This window comes from Ursus arctos, unplaced genomic scaffold (assembly GCF_023065955.2).
Source record: "Ursus arctos isolate Adak ecotype North America unplaced genomic scaffold, UrsArc2.0 scaffold_4, whole genome shotgun sequence".
Classification (NCBI taxonomy): Eukaryota; Metazoa; Chordata; class Mammalia; order Carnivora; family Ursidae; genus Ursus; species Ursus arctos.
The window spans coordinates 65741298-65756364 of record NW_026623056.1 but is presented as its reverse complement, the minus strand read 5'-3'; the positions used below and the strand labels follow the sequence as shown (position 1 = coordinate 65756364).

The 15067-nt window shown below is 36.6% G+C and overlaps 1 protein-coding gene across 22 annotated transcripts in view; it reads left to right on the top strand.

Annotated features, from left to right (window-relative positions):
• ROBO2 (roundabout guidance receptor 2) overlaps nucleotides 1-15067 on the top strand; it is a 798986-nt gene that overhangs the window by 627999 nt on the left and 155920 nt on the right. For all 22 annotated transcript variants that reach the window (XM_048214918.2, XM_044380689.3, XM_044380724.3 and 19 more), the window contains exons 3-4: nucleotides 1911-2068; nucleotides 4853-4973. In XM_048214918.2, coding sequence (XP_048070875.2) covers nucleotides 1911-2068; nucleotides 4853-4973 — 279 coding nt within the window. The remainder of the gene's footprint in view (nucleotides 1-1910; nucleotides 2069-4852; nucleotides 4974-15067) is intronic.

Sequence of the window (15067 nt, the reverse complement as noted above, 5' to 3'; positions counted from 1 at the left end):
AAGGTCCTTCGACTGGCCAGATGTGTCATTTTGGAACAGATTGAGGGCCTGCCAAAACACCATTTGTTGCCAGTTCCGGATATTGGTGGGGTGCTCTCCACTCTGTTACCATATTTTTGCATGTCTTAACATTGCATAAATAGGCAGCTGTTCTGTATTTAGAATATAAATGAGTCACCAGCTTGCTTTCCCAGGAGGATTTACCTGCAAAAGGGAACCACAGTGTTAACCCCTTCCCATCCCCCTGCCTGAATGTCACATTTAATGCACACTTCTCTCAGCCCATTCAGAAGCAAATCCTTATGCATATAAATCACACCTCTCTTGCCAGTGAGACAAGAGAACCAAAAAATGTGCAGTTCACCGTGCTAAAACCGAACACATTTCCTTAGCAGCAAAAGCAGTAAATTAATCAGCTTATAAACTGAGAGTGAGCAATTTGTGCTGAATTCTTTCTTACTGTTCCTTCAATAGGAGACGAGATTCTCTAATCTCGTAAAGGCCGTGACTTCATTACGATGGAAACCCCTGTTAAAGGATGTGTTGCAAGAGACAAGAGAAGAAAAGCCCTTAAAGTCACTCAGTTGTCTCTCTGGAGCTATTTGCAGGCCAGGGAATTTTATTTATTTTGAGAATGACAATTAACCTAGAGACTTTGCCCAACAAAGGAGCAGAGTGCTGAAGTAGGTCTCATTATAGGACACGGAAGACAGTTGGTGTGACCCAATCCACATTCGTAGCAGATGATTCACAAAACAGGCTAGCAGAAGCTACCTAATTTTGATTTCAAACAGCTTGATGAATTTATGTATAGACATAGATATAAGACACTGTCCGTGCGTGTGTGTGTGTGTGTGTGTGTGTGTGTGTGTTGCTCTTTGATACACTTAGGAAACAAAGTTGTCAGTGTCGGAATACAAAGGAATAGGAAAGTCAGGCAGTTAGAAAAAGCAGAGGCAGTTGAGGTATATGGTATAGGCCTGGTCTTGACTACTGTTTTGAATGTTTCCCCTAAAATAGCATAGCCCTTCTTTGCTAAAGTAACGCAGCATTCTGCAATCTGATAGGACAAGTCATTTCTCCAGGCTTTTCATCTTGCCAGCCAAAGCAAAGCACACACAGATAGATAGGTGACATTTGGAGAGCCAGGCGTGCCAGATTTTCGGAGGTTACAATGGAGGTCCAACCTGCTGTTCTCCTAATGAAAGGAGGAGAAATTCAGACTGGCCAAACTGCTATCAGGGATATCTCTGCTCTGAATGTCACGCTGCCCAGATGTCACTTGGCAGGTGGAGATGCACGGAGAATGAAAATGTAGCCCTGTGTATGTGGGTGCTAGTGCGTTGCGGGGTGAACAATGAGTCCGTCTTCTGAAGTGTAATGAAAACAGTGTGGATCTTGTCCATATTCATGTCATGAGAAAGGGCGTTCTCAAAGAGTTCTCACCTCACTTCCCGTCCCAGATTGACATGCATACGTGCTCACAGACCATGTGCACATGACTTGTTTTGAGGTTTTAAGTATAACTTGACAATTTATTTTAGTGTTTGTATATACGTATAAGTATATAGGCTTTTTCTTTATAGAAAATGGGATCATACTGCATGAACAATTTTGTACCTTGAGTATTAAATCTCAAAACTATATCATGAGTATTTCTTATTTTCCTTAGACTTTTCTTATATTTTAAATCAGATTTTATAGCAAAGATGCACGATCCTACAGTCAGCCATTTCCCTGTTGAACATTTAGGTTGGCTCTAGAATGTTTTAAGACAGACGTGGCTATGTTCTCGGTAAATATTTAATTTTTATTAGAACAAAGTAAGTAAGACTTGAAATGACCTTTTGCAAGAGAAAGCTAAAGTTACTGTCATTGAATTTTCTTTCACTGCAATTGTTTTTCTTCAGTGTTACGAGATGACTTCCGGCAAAATCCCACAGATGTCGTAGTGGCAGCCGGAGAGCCTGCAATCCTGGAGTGCCAGCCTCCCAGGGGACACCCAGAACCCACCATCTACTGGAAGAAAGACAAAGTTCGAATTGATGACAAGGAAGAAAGAATAAGTGTGAGTTAAATTAAAATTAATGCCTACAGAGATTGACTATCAAGTCTTCAAATGGGTATATTTTATCACTAATAAAATTGTAGACCTGCCCTGAATGCTAATTATGGTTACACTGCATTGAAAGGAGTGAGAAAGAAAAAGCAAGAACTAAAACTTCACAATGAGGCTTCAAAGAGACAAAAATCATAGAAATCAGGTCTAGATGATATATTAATAATTATATCAATCTGAATATGAAAATATACAAATATGTAAATATATATGACTATGTAAATACATGTATATATATCTTTGCGGCACAAAATGACAAAGCTCTTTTTAACATCTCAAATGCATCTTTTGGTCCTGTAGAATCACATGAGTGATAAAGGGTAAATGATGGCCGTAGCCATATTCAGTAGAACGTTTCTTGTGACACTATTTTCAAAATTATAAGAGATGATAATGTGAAGTAATGAGTACTTCAAGCACCTTCTCCAGTCTTCAAATTTAATATTTATAACTAAAATTTTATACATGAATTCATTTCAGAGTTTAAGAGGTATAAAGTAAAATCAAAGTAAACATGACTTTTTTTGGTTCTGCAGTTTAGCTCTTGTAGAAAAATAGTCTGCTTTCAAGGAAAATTGATGATTAGGTTCATCACTTGATTAATATCAAAATGAGGCACCCAGAATATTGTAAAGAGGTACAGAAGGGGAATGGCATATAATTATTTTATATTTTTAGAGGATCTACTCAACACTTGTTTGTGATGCCTATGGGAACCAGTTCACTGAAATAGTAGGTAACGCTTCAAACCTCTGATGCTATTCTTAGTAGAATTTTTATATTCAATATAACTATTGAGAATAAATATGTTTTACTTAAAATAATGTCTCATTTAACTGAACAAATGTGCCACTTCTATAAAAAGTCCATATAGTCTGGTGTCTGTTATCTTTAAAAATATCTTATAAATGAAGATTTTTTTTTTATGCATGCATCGTGATTACATCAGAACATAGAACCGGATAGTCCATATAAGAGATAAAAACAAATATTCATGTGATTCTGGCTTGAACTCTTGACACCATGAGGATCTACAAGGCCAGGGAGAATTTGGTCCTCAGTGGTCTGTGCTTGGATACGAAACATGAAAATATGCTCCTGGTGATGGAGTAAAATCAGTGTTGAAAGGTTTCTAGTTCATGTTTGCATCATTCAATTTTCGCTTTATAACAAACCACCACAAAATACAGTGACTTATAATAACCATTTTATTTGGACTATGATTCTGTGGGTAAGATGACAATTCTTTACTCTGGGCCAGCTTGGCTGGTCTTTGCTAGGTTTTCTCATGCTTCTGTGGCTTAGTTACAAGATGTGCTGGCGGCTGGATGTACTCACATGTCTGGCCATTGACACATACCCAGCCGGGCATCTTGGTTCTTCTGTTGGCCTTTACTTTTCCAGCAAGCCAGCTCGGACTGGTTCCCATGGTGGTCTTAGGATTCCAGCTGCAGCAAGGAAAGACCAGTCTCAATCTGAGAACACTTTTCGTCTACTAAAACACTGCTTTAGTTTTGTTGGTCAAATCAAGTCATATTGCCAAACTCGGCTTCGGGGGAGGAGAAATGGCCTCCATGGCCATTTTTATAACCTGCAGTTTATTATACTGCATATAAGTAAGAACAGGTTGGCAGTCTTCCCATGTAAAAACAAAATTGAAAGTCCCTTTCTGTGACATGACAAGTTTTAGCCTGACATATATCTGTTGAGAACACACTGCATGGGTTTGTTTGCGTATGAGAAAAAAACAGAGGAAACCAGCGTGTTCTTACCTCCTATCTCTTTAAGAACATTCAGTCACTGTGATGCTAATATTGTTGAATGATATAAATACAAAGAAAAAAATTGGAAAAGAAGCCGTGAGTTGGTGATACACATACTGAAAATGTAATTCTACTTCAATATCCTCTTTAACAAATAGACATTTTAACATATTACATTGGTTTATTTGGTCAATAAATGCTTCACATTTAAGAAACAATTAGGAAGCACCTTTTAGAAACCAATGATTTACACCAACTCATACTGTCATCATTTTTAAAAATTTATTTTTATCTGACCTGCCCTTCTCTTCAAAAATTATCTCATACATACAATCAAGGTGAGACATAGATAATTAATGCTAACAATTGAAATTTAAGCTCCACGAAGGCAGAGGTTTATTATTATTTGGTTTACTCCTGAATCTCAAGCATCTAGAACACTGTGCAGCCCATAGAGGTGCTCAGTAAATGCTTGTCGAATCCCTGGGTCAGTTGGATTTCATTATATTACCAAAAGCGGTTATTTCGTGCTCCTTTCTGATAACAAATAGCAATAGCAATTCATTCAAGCTACTTCAGAGTGAAGACCAACCATTAGGATTTGGTGGAAGCAGTCACAAGAGTCAAAATAGGACCAGACAAGAAAGAAAAAGAATGGCCAAAAGCATTTTCTAGCAGGGGAATATGAAGGCTTATCTTGAGGGAGAAGTTAAGAGAAGAAAAAACACATGCGGATGCCAAAATAGGGGGAAAGTTTTGTGTCTTAGACACCGAGTTATTTCCTTTAGGGAAAAAAAAAAATGTCTGCTTAAATATTCAAAATTATTTATTAGTCACTCTTCTCTTTGCTGTTTACTTTCCATTTTCTTTCTCTCTTTTCTTTTACTTTCTTTTATTTCTTTTCTTTTTTTCCCCTCCCTCTTTTCTTTTTCTTTCTTCTTCTTCTTCTTTTTTTTTTTAATTTTAATAGATCCGTGGTGGAAAACTGATGATCTCCAATACCAGGAAAAGCGATGCAGGGATGTATACTTGTGTTGGCACCAACATGGTGGGAGAAAGAGACAGTGATCCAGCAGAGCTGACTGTCTTTGGTAAAACTCTCTTTTAAATTATAAATTGCTATTTATATATACTTTTCCTTTGATGTTAAATATATTTGTTGTTACTAAACACCAGGCCTTATAGGGACAGGTAATTATGACTTACTGTGAGTAGTGAAGGACTGGATTTGCTTGTTTTCTGGTTCTGTCTTTCAGATAAAATCTTTGATGTGAAAAAAAATAGAACTTTTGAAACAATAATTCATTTACTTTATTCATATGTATTTATAGGATTTGCCTTTCATAAGAATGTAAAAACTTGATTTTTCTCAAAGTCTGTTTGAGATTATTATATCTGTCTAAATTTTATTCATTGTGATATATTTATCAAGTATGCTTTATATGCAAGACAGAGGGTAAGTTTTTTTGGTTTTCTTGTTTTTTATTAGTGTAGTGCAAAGACATTTCACTTGTTTTCTACTTTAAAAAATTTCAAATTGAAATATTTACAGTGTAGCTTATGATTTAAAAAACTAGCTACACACACACACACACACACACATAAATACATATACATAATCAAAATTAGGGAAAAAAACCAAAAACAAATAAACTGTCTTGCTGATGTAGGCAGGCTGGGTCCAAGAACCCAGGGGAAGATCCCACAGGACCAGCCTAGAGGGGCCTTGGCTTCACGCAGGATGGAAATCAAACGTGAGCCAGAGAAAGTGAAAATAGAATTTATTGAATAGTGTAAGTGACAGAGAATAGCAGACGAGCTGTCTGGGAGACTCAGAAAGGAGAGAAGAATGAATTTTGTTGTCGCTTTTGGCTAGGAGTTCCTACTAGAAAAGGGTCTAGGGTATGTGTTCGTCCAGGAATCCAGGGAAGGTCCAATCGAAGGAAGTGTCAGGTGAACAATAACGGTTATTCCACGTATGACTGAGGGTAGGGGTATTGATGGCAGAGTCAGCCGAAGTTTGTTTGAAGCTAATATCCTGGAACATGTTTGGAATCTGGCTCTTCTTGGGTGTTAACAGATGTTTGGGGCCTAGGACAAAAACTCAGAGAATGATTCACTTTTTTGTTTCCCCCTTGATGGGGGAACAGAGCTTCTTTGGCTGATTCAGAGGCAAAATATGGAACGTGAGTAAATGGCGCCTCGCAGGAAAACAGCAGAGACAGATCCTTTCTACAATGGAGCCCATCAGCTTCTCTACTTCATTGCTATGATATTCATGTTTCTTTAGATTTAGGAACCAAGGGATTCTTTATTGGAGTAATATGATTACACACACACACGTATGTGTATATACGCACATACATATATACATATATACAAACATACTTATGTGTGTAACAAACTCTATCTTAAAAGATTTAACTATGGTAGATATTATGGGATTTTTTAAAAGATTTTGTTTATTTATTTATTTATTTATTTTTGAGAGAGAGAGAGATTATGAGTCTGCGTGCGGGGGGCGGGGGCAGAGGGAGAAAGACAATCTCCAGCAGACCAGCAGACTCCCTGCTGAGTGCAGAGCCCAACATGGGGCTCGATTTCAGGACCCTGAGATCATGACCTGATCAGAAATCAGGAGTCAGATGCCCAACCAACTGAACCACCCAGGCGCCCCATATCATGTGATTAAAAAAACAACAACAACAACAACACAGGAGATAAGTGGAATATTTAAATAATTTTTTGTGCCAGCCAAATAATCTTCTGGTTCTATGAACTATGGTAAGATTTTATTGCCGGTCATTGCTCCAGAACATGTTTGAGGGTAGTGTCAGAATCCTGAATACTTTCTGAAAGAAATTTCTTTTGCAGTTTGAGATGTGCCATCCCGTGGTGCAATGGGAGTGCCACGATACGAAAGAGCCATATTATGATTTCCATTACATTTAGAGCGTTAAGATGTGCTTTGTGAATATGTACCCAAGTGTGGGCCACTCTTTCCAATCACTCTGAGTACCAAGTAATCTCTGGTAATATTCCTTATGGATACTAAGCAGCTTGAAGTCCCAAATGACAGAACCAGGAGAAATCCCATAGTTCATTAATGGAATTGAATAGCAAAAATAAAATTGTTCAAAGTATGCACGTAAATTTCTGTCCTGCAGAGCTCAGACAAGTATCAGTTTGCCCTTAAATTTCATGCAGTCAGCCTGAAGAGTCTCAAAATGTGTTTCACTCCATAATGAATAAAATACAGTTTTGCCTGGTAAGATATGAAATTAGTGGTCACTGAACATTAGCATTGAAAACCCACAAGTACAGCTGTTCTATTTAAAGAAACACTCATTACTATTTTTCTCTAACTGCCACAAGCTTAGGAACAGAAAAATGTTGAATTATAACAGTACATACTGCCTTCAGAAGGAAATTGAAAGGGTTTAATGTCATAACCCAAGCAATTAGACTTAGCAAAATGTGACTGTGTTATGAAATATTCACCCTGTGTTCCCTAAAGATGTGATGAGAACTACAGGAGATCCTTAAATATGTCAGGAGTTATAGTGGAATTTCTGAATTATTTTGAAAATACCTATAAACCAAAAAGATTGAATGTGTCTAATGGACATACCTCTGGAAGAATTGATTTCAGAAGCTGAGAACATTTATCTGAGGATGTAGACTAGTCAGAACCGACCCCAGGGGTTATAAGTATAATATTAAGTTGAAGAGAAAAACCAAAATCTCCATTACTGGTAAGAAAACAACACCCGAACCCGGAAATAAAACATAAAAACACTAGTGATTGTCCAAGTCAAGGACCTGACAAGGATTGCATGAGAAAGATCCCTTTTGTACTTTGCTCAATTCTGAGAGAAAAGAACTAGTGTGCTATGAAGAGTGGGGACTTCCTTATTTTATTTTGGTGCTTTTGTGTCCAGTACATGTTTTCTAATAAACTTCCTCATATTTCATTGTTAGATATTATTATTTCTGACCTAGGGTTTATAAAAGTATAACTGGTTACACTTTACACCCCCCCCCCAATTTTATTGTCAGGTAGCAACAATTCTGCTTTAAAAAATTTGGCTACCATAACCCCACTGTAGCTACAGAAAATTTTTACTTGTCCTTTGCAACTCCATCTTTAAATATGTTATAAAGAAAAAGTAACTGATAATTGCTTAAAAAATATAATTCACTTAAAAATGGCAAGAAAAACAGCAAAAGGAGTAATAGGTGTTGGCTAATACAAAAGCCTTCGGCAAGTATTTTGTACTCTTTAGTAAGTAAGCTTGAACTTAGAAGTTTTTTTAGTTTAAAAATTGCGCCTTCTATTTTAGAGATCTCCTATTTAGACAAAGACATGATCAGTGTAACTTCCTTTTCAAAATATTGCTCTGCCCTCTGCCATGCATCATTTATTCTGTTTGTTTTTGTTCTTTAATATTTGTAGGCCATACATAACAGCTTAGTTAAGTGGGCAGTGCCAAATCTAAAATTAAGAAGTAGGCATCATAGTGTTAATGGACATTAAAATCTATGACACCCTCCAGATGCCTTCATAAAGAATACTCCCTAGCACTGTACATATGTTAATTAAGTTCTAAAGATCCTGAAGTCAGAGAAACTAGAATTACATAATTAAATTTCTAATTATGGGTAAGTTTGGGCTATCTGTCATCCAAAATTTAACTGTCACTTAAAAATAACAATTTTTTTTCAAATGATTTTTATTTATTATTATTTTTTTAAGATTTTATTTATTTATTTAAGAGAGAGAGAGCACGAGGGGGGCAGAGGGGCAGAGGGATACACAGACTCCCTGCTGAGCACAGAGCCCAACAGGGGCCTCAATCCCAGGACTCCAAAATCATGACCTGAGCCGAAGTCAGACACTTAACCTGCTGAGCCACTCAGGCGCCCCTGAAATGATTTTTATTTTTTATTTATTTTTATTTTTTTAAAGATTTTTATTTATTTAGTTAAGAGAGCATACACAGAGGGAGAGTGAAAGGGAGAAACAGACTCTCCAATGAGTGGAGGCCCGATATGGAACTTGATCCCAGGACTCTGGGATTAACCAACTGAGCCACCCAGGTGCCCTGTCCCCCAAATGATTTTTAAATGCTTTCCAAAGTAATCCATGAAAAAAAGATTTCATATGTTACACTTCTAATAGACATTAGAAGTATTACTAAACTTACAATGAAGTACAGAAATATCTAGCCCTACCCCTCCTTGCAATATGTGCGTGCACACACACACACACACACACACACACACACGCACCCCCACACACCTCATCTTGGAGCATTTCTACAAGCCTGTTTTATCTTTTTCTTCTGGGATTTATTCCTATATTTCTAAATATGTCCTTATTCTTCAGTTTTATACATCATTTTGACTTCCTATTTGTAGGATAATGATTTGGCCCACTTATATCCCCTTCCCCACCTTCTCACTTCCACTTTCCCTTCTATCTGTCCTTCAGTATATTGACTTTAGAAACATTGGGTATGGTAAGATTCAGCATTTGAGTTCTTATAACCATGTAAATGTGGACTGAGCTTAGTGTTATGCTATTATGATGGCATTTCTTTTCTGGCACTTATTTGTTCTTCTTTGAGTTAGTAATAAGCCTCTTTTTTTCCTTTTACATGTGTTTGTCTACATCTGTCATGCGTTCTTGAAATCTCTAACAGAAGGCTTAAAATCCTCTAAATTCTACTTAGCTATTAAGTCCCCCCTTGCTACAGTCTTCCTGGAGGCCTCAGACCTCCTGCCAGTCTGACTGGGTTCGATGCTGTTTAGATCTACTCCAGAAGCTCATGCTGATGTTTATTTCCTCTTTTCTCTCACGCTGGATTCTGTTTCCTGCACCCTTTGTTTCTGTCTTGGTTAAGTCCTATATCAGAACAGTGTTTCTCTCCTGCCTTCTATTTGACTGGAGCCTAGAGCAAATTTCAGAGCATAATGTGTGTATTCTTTCTGAAACTTGGTTGATACTTTGGCTGGTTATAAAATTCTAGTTTAAAAATGTTTTGCTCAGAATATTACAATCACCACTCCAATGTCATTCAGCTTCCTCTGTTGCTCTGAGAAGTCTACCGTGCTTCTGACTCCCGTGTGATCAGTTTTTCTTTTTCTTTCTTTCTTTCTTTCTTTCCCTTTCTTTCTTTCTTTCTTTCTTTCTTTCTTTCTTTCTTTCTTTCTTTCTTTCTTTCTCTTTCTTTCTTTCTTTCTTTCTTTCTTTCTTTCTTTCTTTCTTTCTTTCTTTCTGGCTTGCTTGCTTGCTTGCTTTTTTCTCTTTTTAGTTGTTTCAATACTATGCCTTGGTTTGGCACTTCTTTCTTTTACTGGCTGGACACTTGATGAGCAATTGTAATCTAAAAACTCTCTGTCTAAACAATCAGGGAGTTATACTCTCCCATCTTTTTTATTCAGTTTATATGTCAAACATGTATTTGTTAATATGATGTTAAACCACCCAGGTCTTTCTTTTCTTTCATTCTTCCTTGTTTATAATATTCTGTTCTTGTTTCATAGATAGCTTAAAATTTCTTGCATCTTAGGATTTTACTAACCCTTTTCTTAAATAAAATTTCCTTGTGACCTTCCTGCTTTTATTTCTTCTGACTTCTTCCCCACCCCTTTCCCTACATTGTTCTATCTTTTACACTGGAGGCTTTCTTCAAATGGCAAGTGATCTATTGTTGTTCATTCATATTTGATTGCTATTCACTAAAAAGACTATTAGAATCTCTGTGTCAATTGATGGCTTTCATGGTAGGGTAATCAAATTAGGAAGTAGCCATTTCATTGGAGATGAGTACAGAGGGTGGGGCTGGTGATGTTGATTTTTAGTTATTAGAGGAAAGATTATAGGCGGTGGCCTGAGTGTAGTTGAGATACTGGGAGACAAAGCTGTGAGAGAAGAGATCTTAGTACTACACCTTAGGAAATGTCTTAAGTTTTATTGATAAAACTTGTGACTTTATTGATAAACCTGTGGCTTTCATGTAAGAATTCCAAATATAAGGCATCATTAAAATCAAGATTGAGAGCAATACAATTCTTTTAAATAATATTTACTTGCAAACTTTAGAACTGCAAAGTATTTTTTATTCATTCCCTCATTTAACAAACATCAATTGAGCACCTCCTATGTGCCAAGCCTTGTTTAAGTGTTTAATAAAGTAGTAAGATGAACAGACATGTACCCTGCTCTCGGCAGACCTTTTGCATCACGGTATCAGCAATAACATGAACCTTTGCCTGTAAAATGTGGTGAGAGAAGCATTTTCCCTTCTGAAAACATTTACCTATGTTTGTCTTTGCTTCACAGGATGATTTCTCTCAGACAAAGAAAATTCTTGGCAAGAAAATAAATTAATGCAGCCAGGATTTATTTAATCACATTCAGACAGACTGATCATTATCATCCAGTCTGTTTTGGAAGGGCACAATAATTCACATTCAATGGCTATCATAACCCCGTCCTCTCACGCGTGCCCAGTTAAATAAAAAGAGACATACTAAGGCTAACCATCTGACTTCCCAATTTAATAGACACCATAGGGTGGCGAGTACTTCTGGGTCACCTGAAGTTAAAGATAAGGTTTACAAGCACTGGTTAGCTCTACTGTCCTTTTATTGCATAGCTTTGGTCTTGCAGGACTTAAAGGACTCTACCTATGTAATTATTGCTGCAACACCACTTTCATAATGTCACACAAAGTTTATTTTAAAAATTGTTAAGATGATCCTGGTAATAGCTGTCATGACACAGCCATTGCCAATTTTATAGCCATAGTCAAGGACTGCCTGCAGTTGAGAAATTTGTTCACTGGGGATTTAATTTCCTTCATTGTCGCATGTAAATAAGAAATGTTAGAGATATTATGCAACCACATTTCAGACTTATCGTATTTTGCATGAAAGTGAACATTTTGTTTTCTGAACATTATTGACATAACGATAGTGAGACTTGGCATTTGATTTTATTACAGCCACACACGGAGTTGGATTTTCCAGAATATGCCAATTTGAAACTAAATTGACCTGACTACTTGAAAGCTGTACTTTTCATAGTACTACATTGCCAAACAACACTACTGTCTCAAGAGAGATTAACCTTGTAAGCAAGTTATGCAGGTGATTCAAATCCAGTTAATCTCACATTAAAAAAAATGTTAATTGCATTGGCAAAGACATTGCCTCTGATCACTCCATGGCTATATAATTAGGGATCAGGCCATTCAGAGGGACTCTAATCTAATTGATAAGCAGTCGGAAAACAGCCCTTGAGATTTCTCCCCCTTATTTTCAATATGTGATCGGACATAAGGTGGTAACATGGAAAAATCAGTGACCTTATTTTACATGCCTCAAAATTAAGTTTGCTCATGATTTAGTAGTTCAGGATGTTTTCATACATATTTATTTTAATTGTGCAAAGCTTCATGGGGTACAAACTCCATGAGCATTAATGGGTATTGAATGTGATTACTTATCAACTTACTTTCTAATCCTTATAACTTTACATTTATTTGCAGATGATTTTGACAGAAAACAGTAAACCCCAAGACATTTCCTTGTAATTATGTGTCTGAAAGGGGCATGGCTATATGTTTGGCTTATGGTGATAGTAGCCACTGCAGTGACAAAGCCTTCAAAAATCCATTTTCTACCCGGACAACTTCTTTAGTCTTTAATATTCATGTTTCTGGTTCTCAGATTTTCTGGAAATAAAGTCTAGTTAAGGAAACTGGAAAATAATTCTTACAAAAAAAGTATTTCCATTTAAATAAATGTTAGGCAAACCTAGTTTTTAACATAGTGTTTTTTTGTAGGTGGTTAAAATTGAGGTAGAAAGTGATTTTAGTATAATTAGCAGAAAACAATTGGAATAATGAATAATACAATTTAGAGATAATTACTGTAATGGGTGCTATGGAAATTCCCAGAATAACACTTTAAAAGTTGTGACCAAACTCTAATATATTAGTACATGTCTGTGTCACTTTGTTGGAAGGTACAACCAAAGATACTCCAGTATAAAACCCATCTTGATGTGCCCTCTATGTGCAAATGACTTTTATCTGGCTTATTCTTTGCGTTGTCTTTTCTTTTTTTCTTTCCTATCAATTGAATTACATTTTCCATCATGAGCCAGTGTCAGGCTTCCAAAAATTCTATACCACATACTCTCCTGTGGTTATCTAGTTGCTAGGCAACTAGACTCTGCTTGAGGGCAGAAGGGAAAAGTGGAAGTTCATTGTGAAGTTGTCCACCCCTGCTGAGTTCATCAGAACAGCAGCAGGAGATCCTATATCTTCCTTCTTCTTGAAATTATAAATTAGGTGCTTCCACGTGTCTCCATACAAAACGGTGGGGCTTAGGACACATATGATAGCCAAAAAACCCTCAAGGATCCTGATGGTGTCCCCCAGATGAAGAGACAACTTTGCTTTTAGTAACTTTGATTTTGTAACAAGTCTAATGTAAAGTTTAACCTTTGGATTGACTATATTCATATGTTGCAATTTTGTGACAGGTAACATGCTAAGGGAAGCATATAAAAACTTGGCCTGAAAATATTTATGTGTGTTTTAATGGAACTGGTCTCACATACTGTTATACAATTTACTTTATAGTTAGTATCATGTCATGAAAATTTTCCATGTTAGATAGATGATAGACATATAGAGATAACTTTATCATTCCAATGACTTACTAGTTTTGCAATGTATGAATCTGCTACAATTTTTCATACAAGCACCCATTTTCCAGTACTACAAGTGTTGCTACAATGATCCTATGTAGTTCTTTTTTTGTTGCAATGATCAATTATCAAAATTATTATTCTGTTCTCCAATATTCATACTTCCTTTCTTTTTCTTATTGATCATTAATGTTGGCATGTCCATCTTATTCCTGATCTTAATAGGCATGATTTTAGCATTATACTTTTAAAAAAAGAAGTTTTGCATTTAATTTCTGAACAAATATCTTCCCCGTGCTTAAGAAGTTTCTTTCGATTCCTTTTTTATTAATTTTTTTAAATCCAAGAGCTTTTCTAAATCTACAGATACAATCATACTTCCTTTTTTATTTTTTCCCTCCTATTATGTAAGTAGCCTCCTTTATCTTCTTAATTAAGAATGCATTTAACTTCACATAACAGAAACCTGACCACAATGGCATAAGCATAAGGTGTTCATTTTTCTCATGTCTACCACTTTCTGTGATGAAAGAATCTACACACACATACACACACACATCCCATATTCATTCTTTACCTGCCAATCTGTTCCAATTTGCTAAATAGAAATGAGGATCTTTCTAGACTTGTCTTCTTCAACCTCCACATCTGATTGATCACTCAGTTCTGATCTCTCTTCATTCTGTGCCCCTTTCCATATCCATAGAACCTCTGTATCAGTCGAAGCTGAAATAATTTCTTACGAAAACCATTTGACCTAATTGACTACTTCGCGTTTCTCTTCTAGGTCACCTTTCACCGATCTGCCAACACAGTCTTTTCCACGTGTGATTTAAAATGTTGCTTCTTTATTTAAAAATCCGCAGCAGCTCCCTTTCTCTCTCAGGGCAGAGTTCATATTCCTTGAAACGGCCTATAAGGCCCTTCAAGGTCTTGCCATTCCCTATCTGACTAGCTTCATCTCCCACCACTTTCCTGATGAAACCAAGCTGCTGGTTATTCACCAGCTACCAGACTCAAAGCCTGACATAGGAAAAGCTGTGTTAACAAGTGCTGAACGAATGAGCGGATGAGGGAGTAACTTCTCTCCATACACTAGGCTGTAGCACAACACACCCATTAAAATCAGAGTGCGCGGGAAGAGTCTACTGACAGATGATTTCTCAATCTCGAGCCATATTAGCAGTAGCTTAGCTCTCTTTTAGCATTGGGTTATTGCAGCTTTTAGGTGAATTGGATGAACATCTCCAAGTGATTGGAAAGAAAAAGTTAATCCTGCCTTCTGTGCTAATGATTCATTTTTGCTATTAGCATTCCAAGCACTCGCATGGAGTTACTGTACTGCTGCTGTTGTCTATTTGCTCCAGATCCAATAGCTCAGTATCAACCAACCAGTGCTAAAAATAGTTGTTTGGCGCACATAGTGTCCAGAGTTCAAAAGGATAATTAAATCAGGGC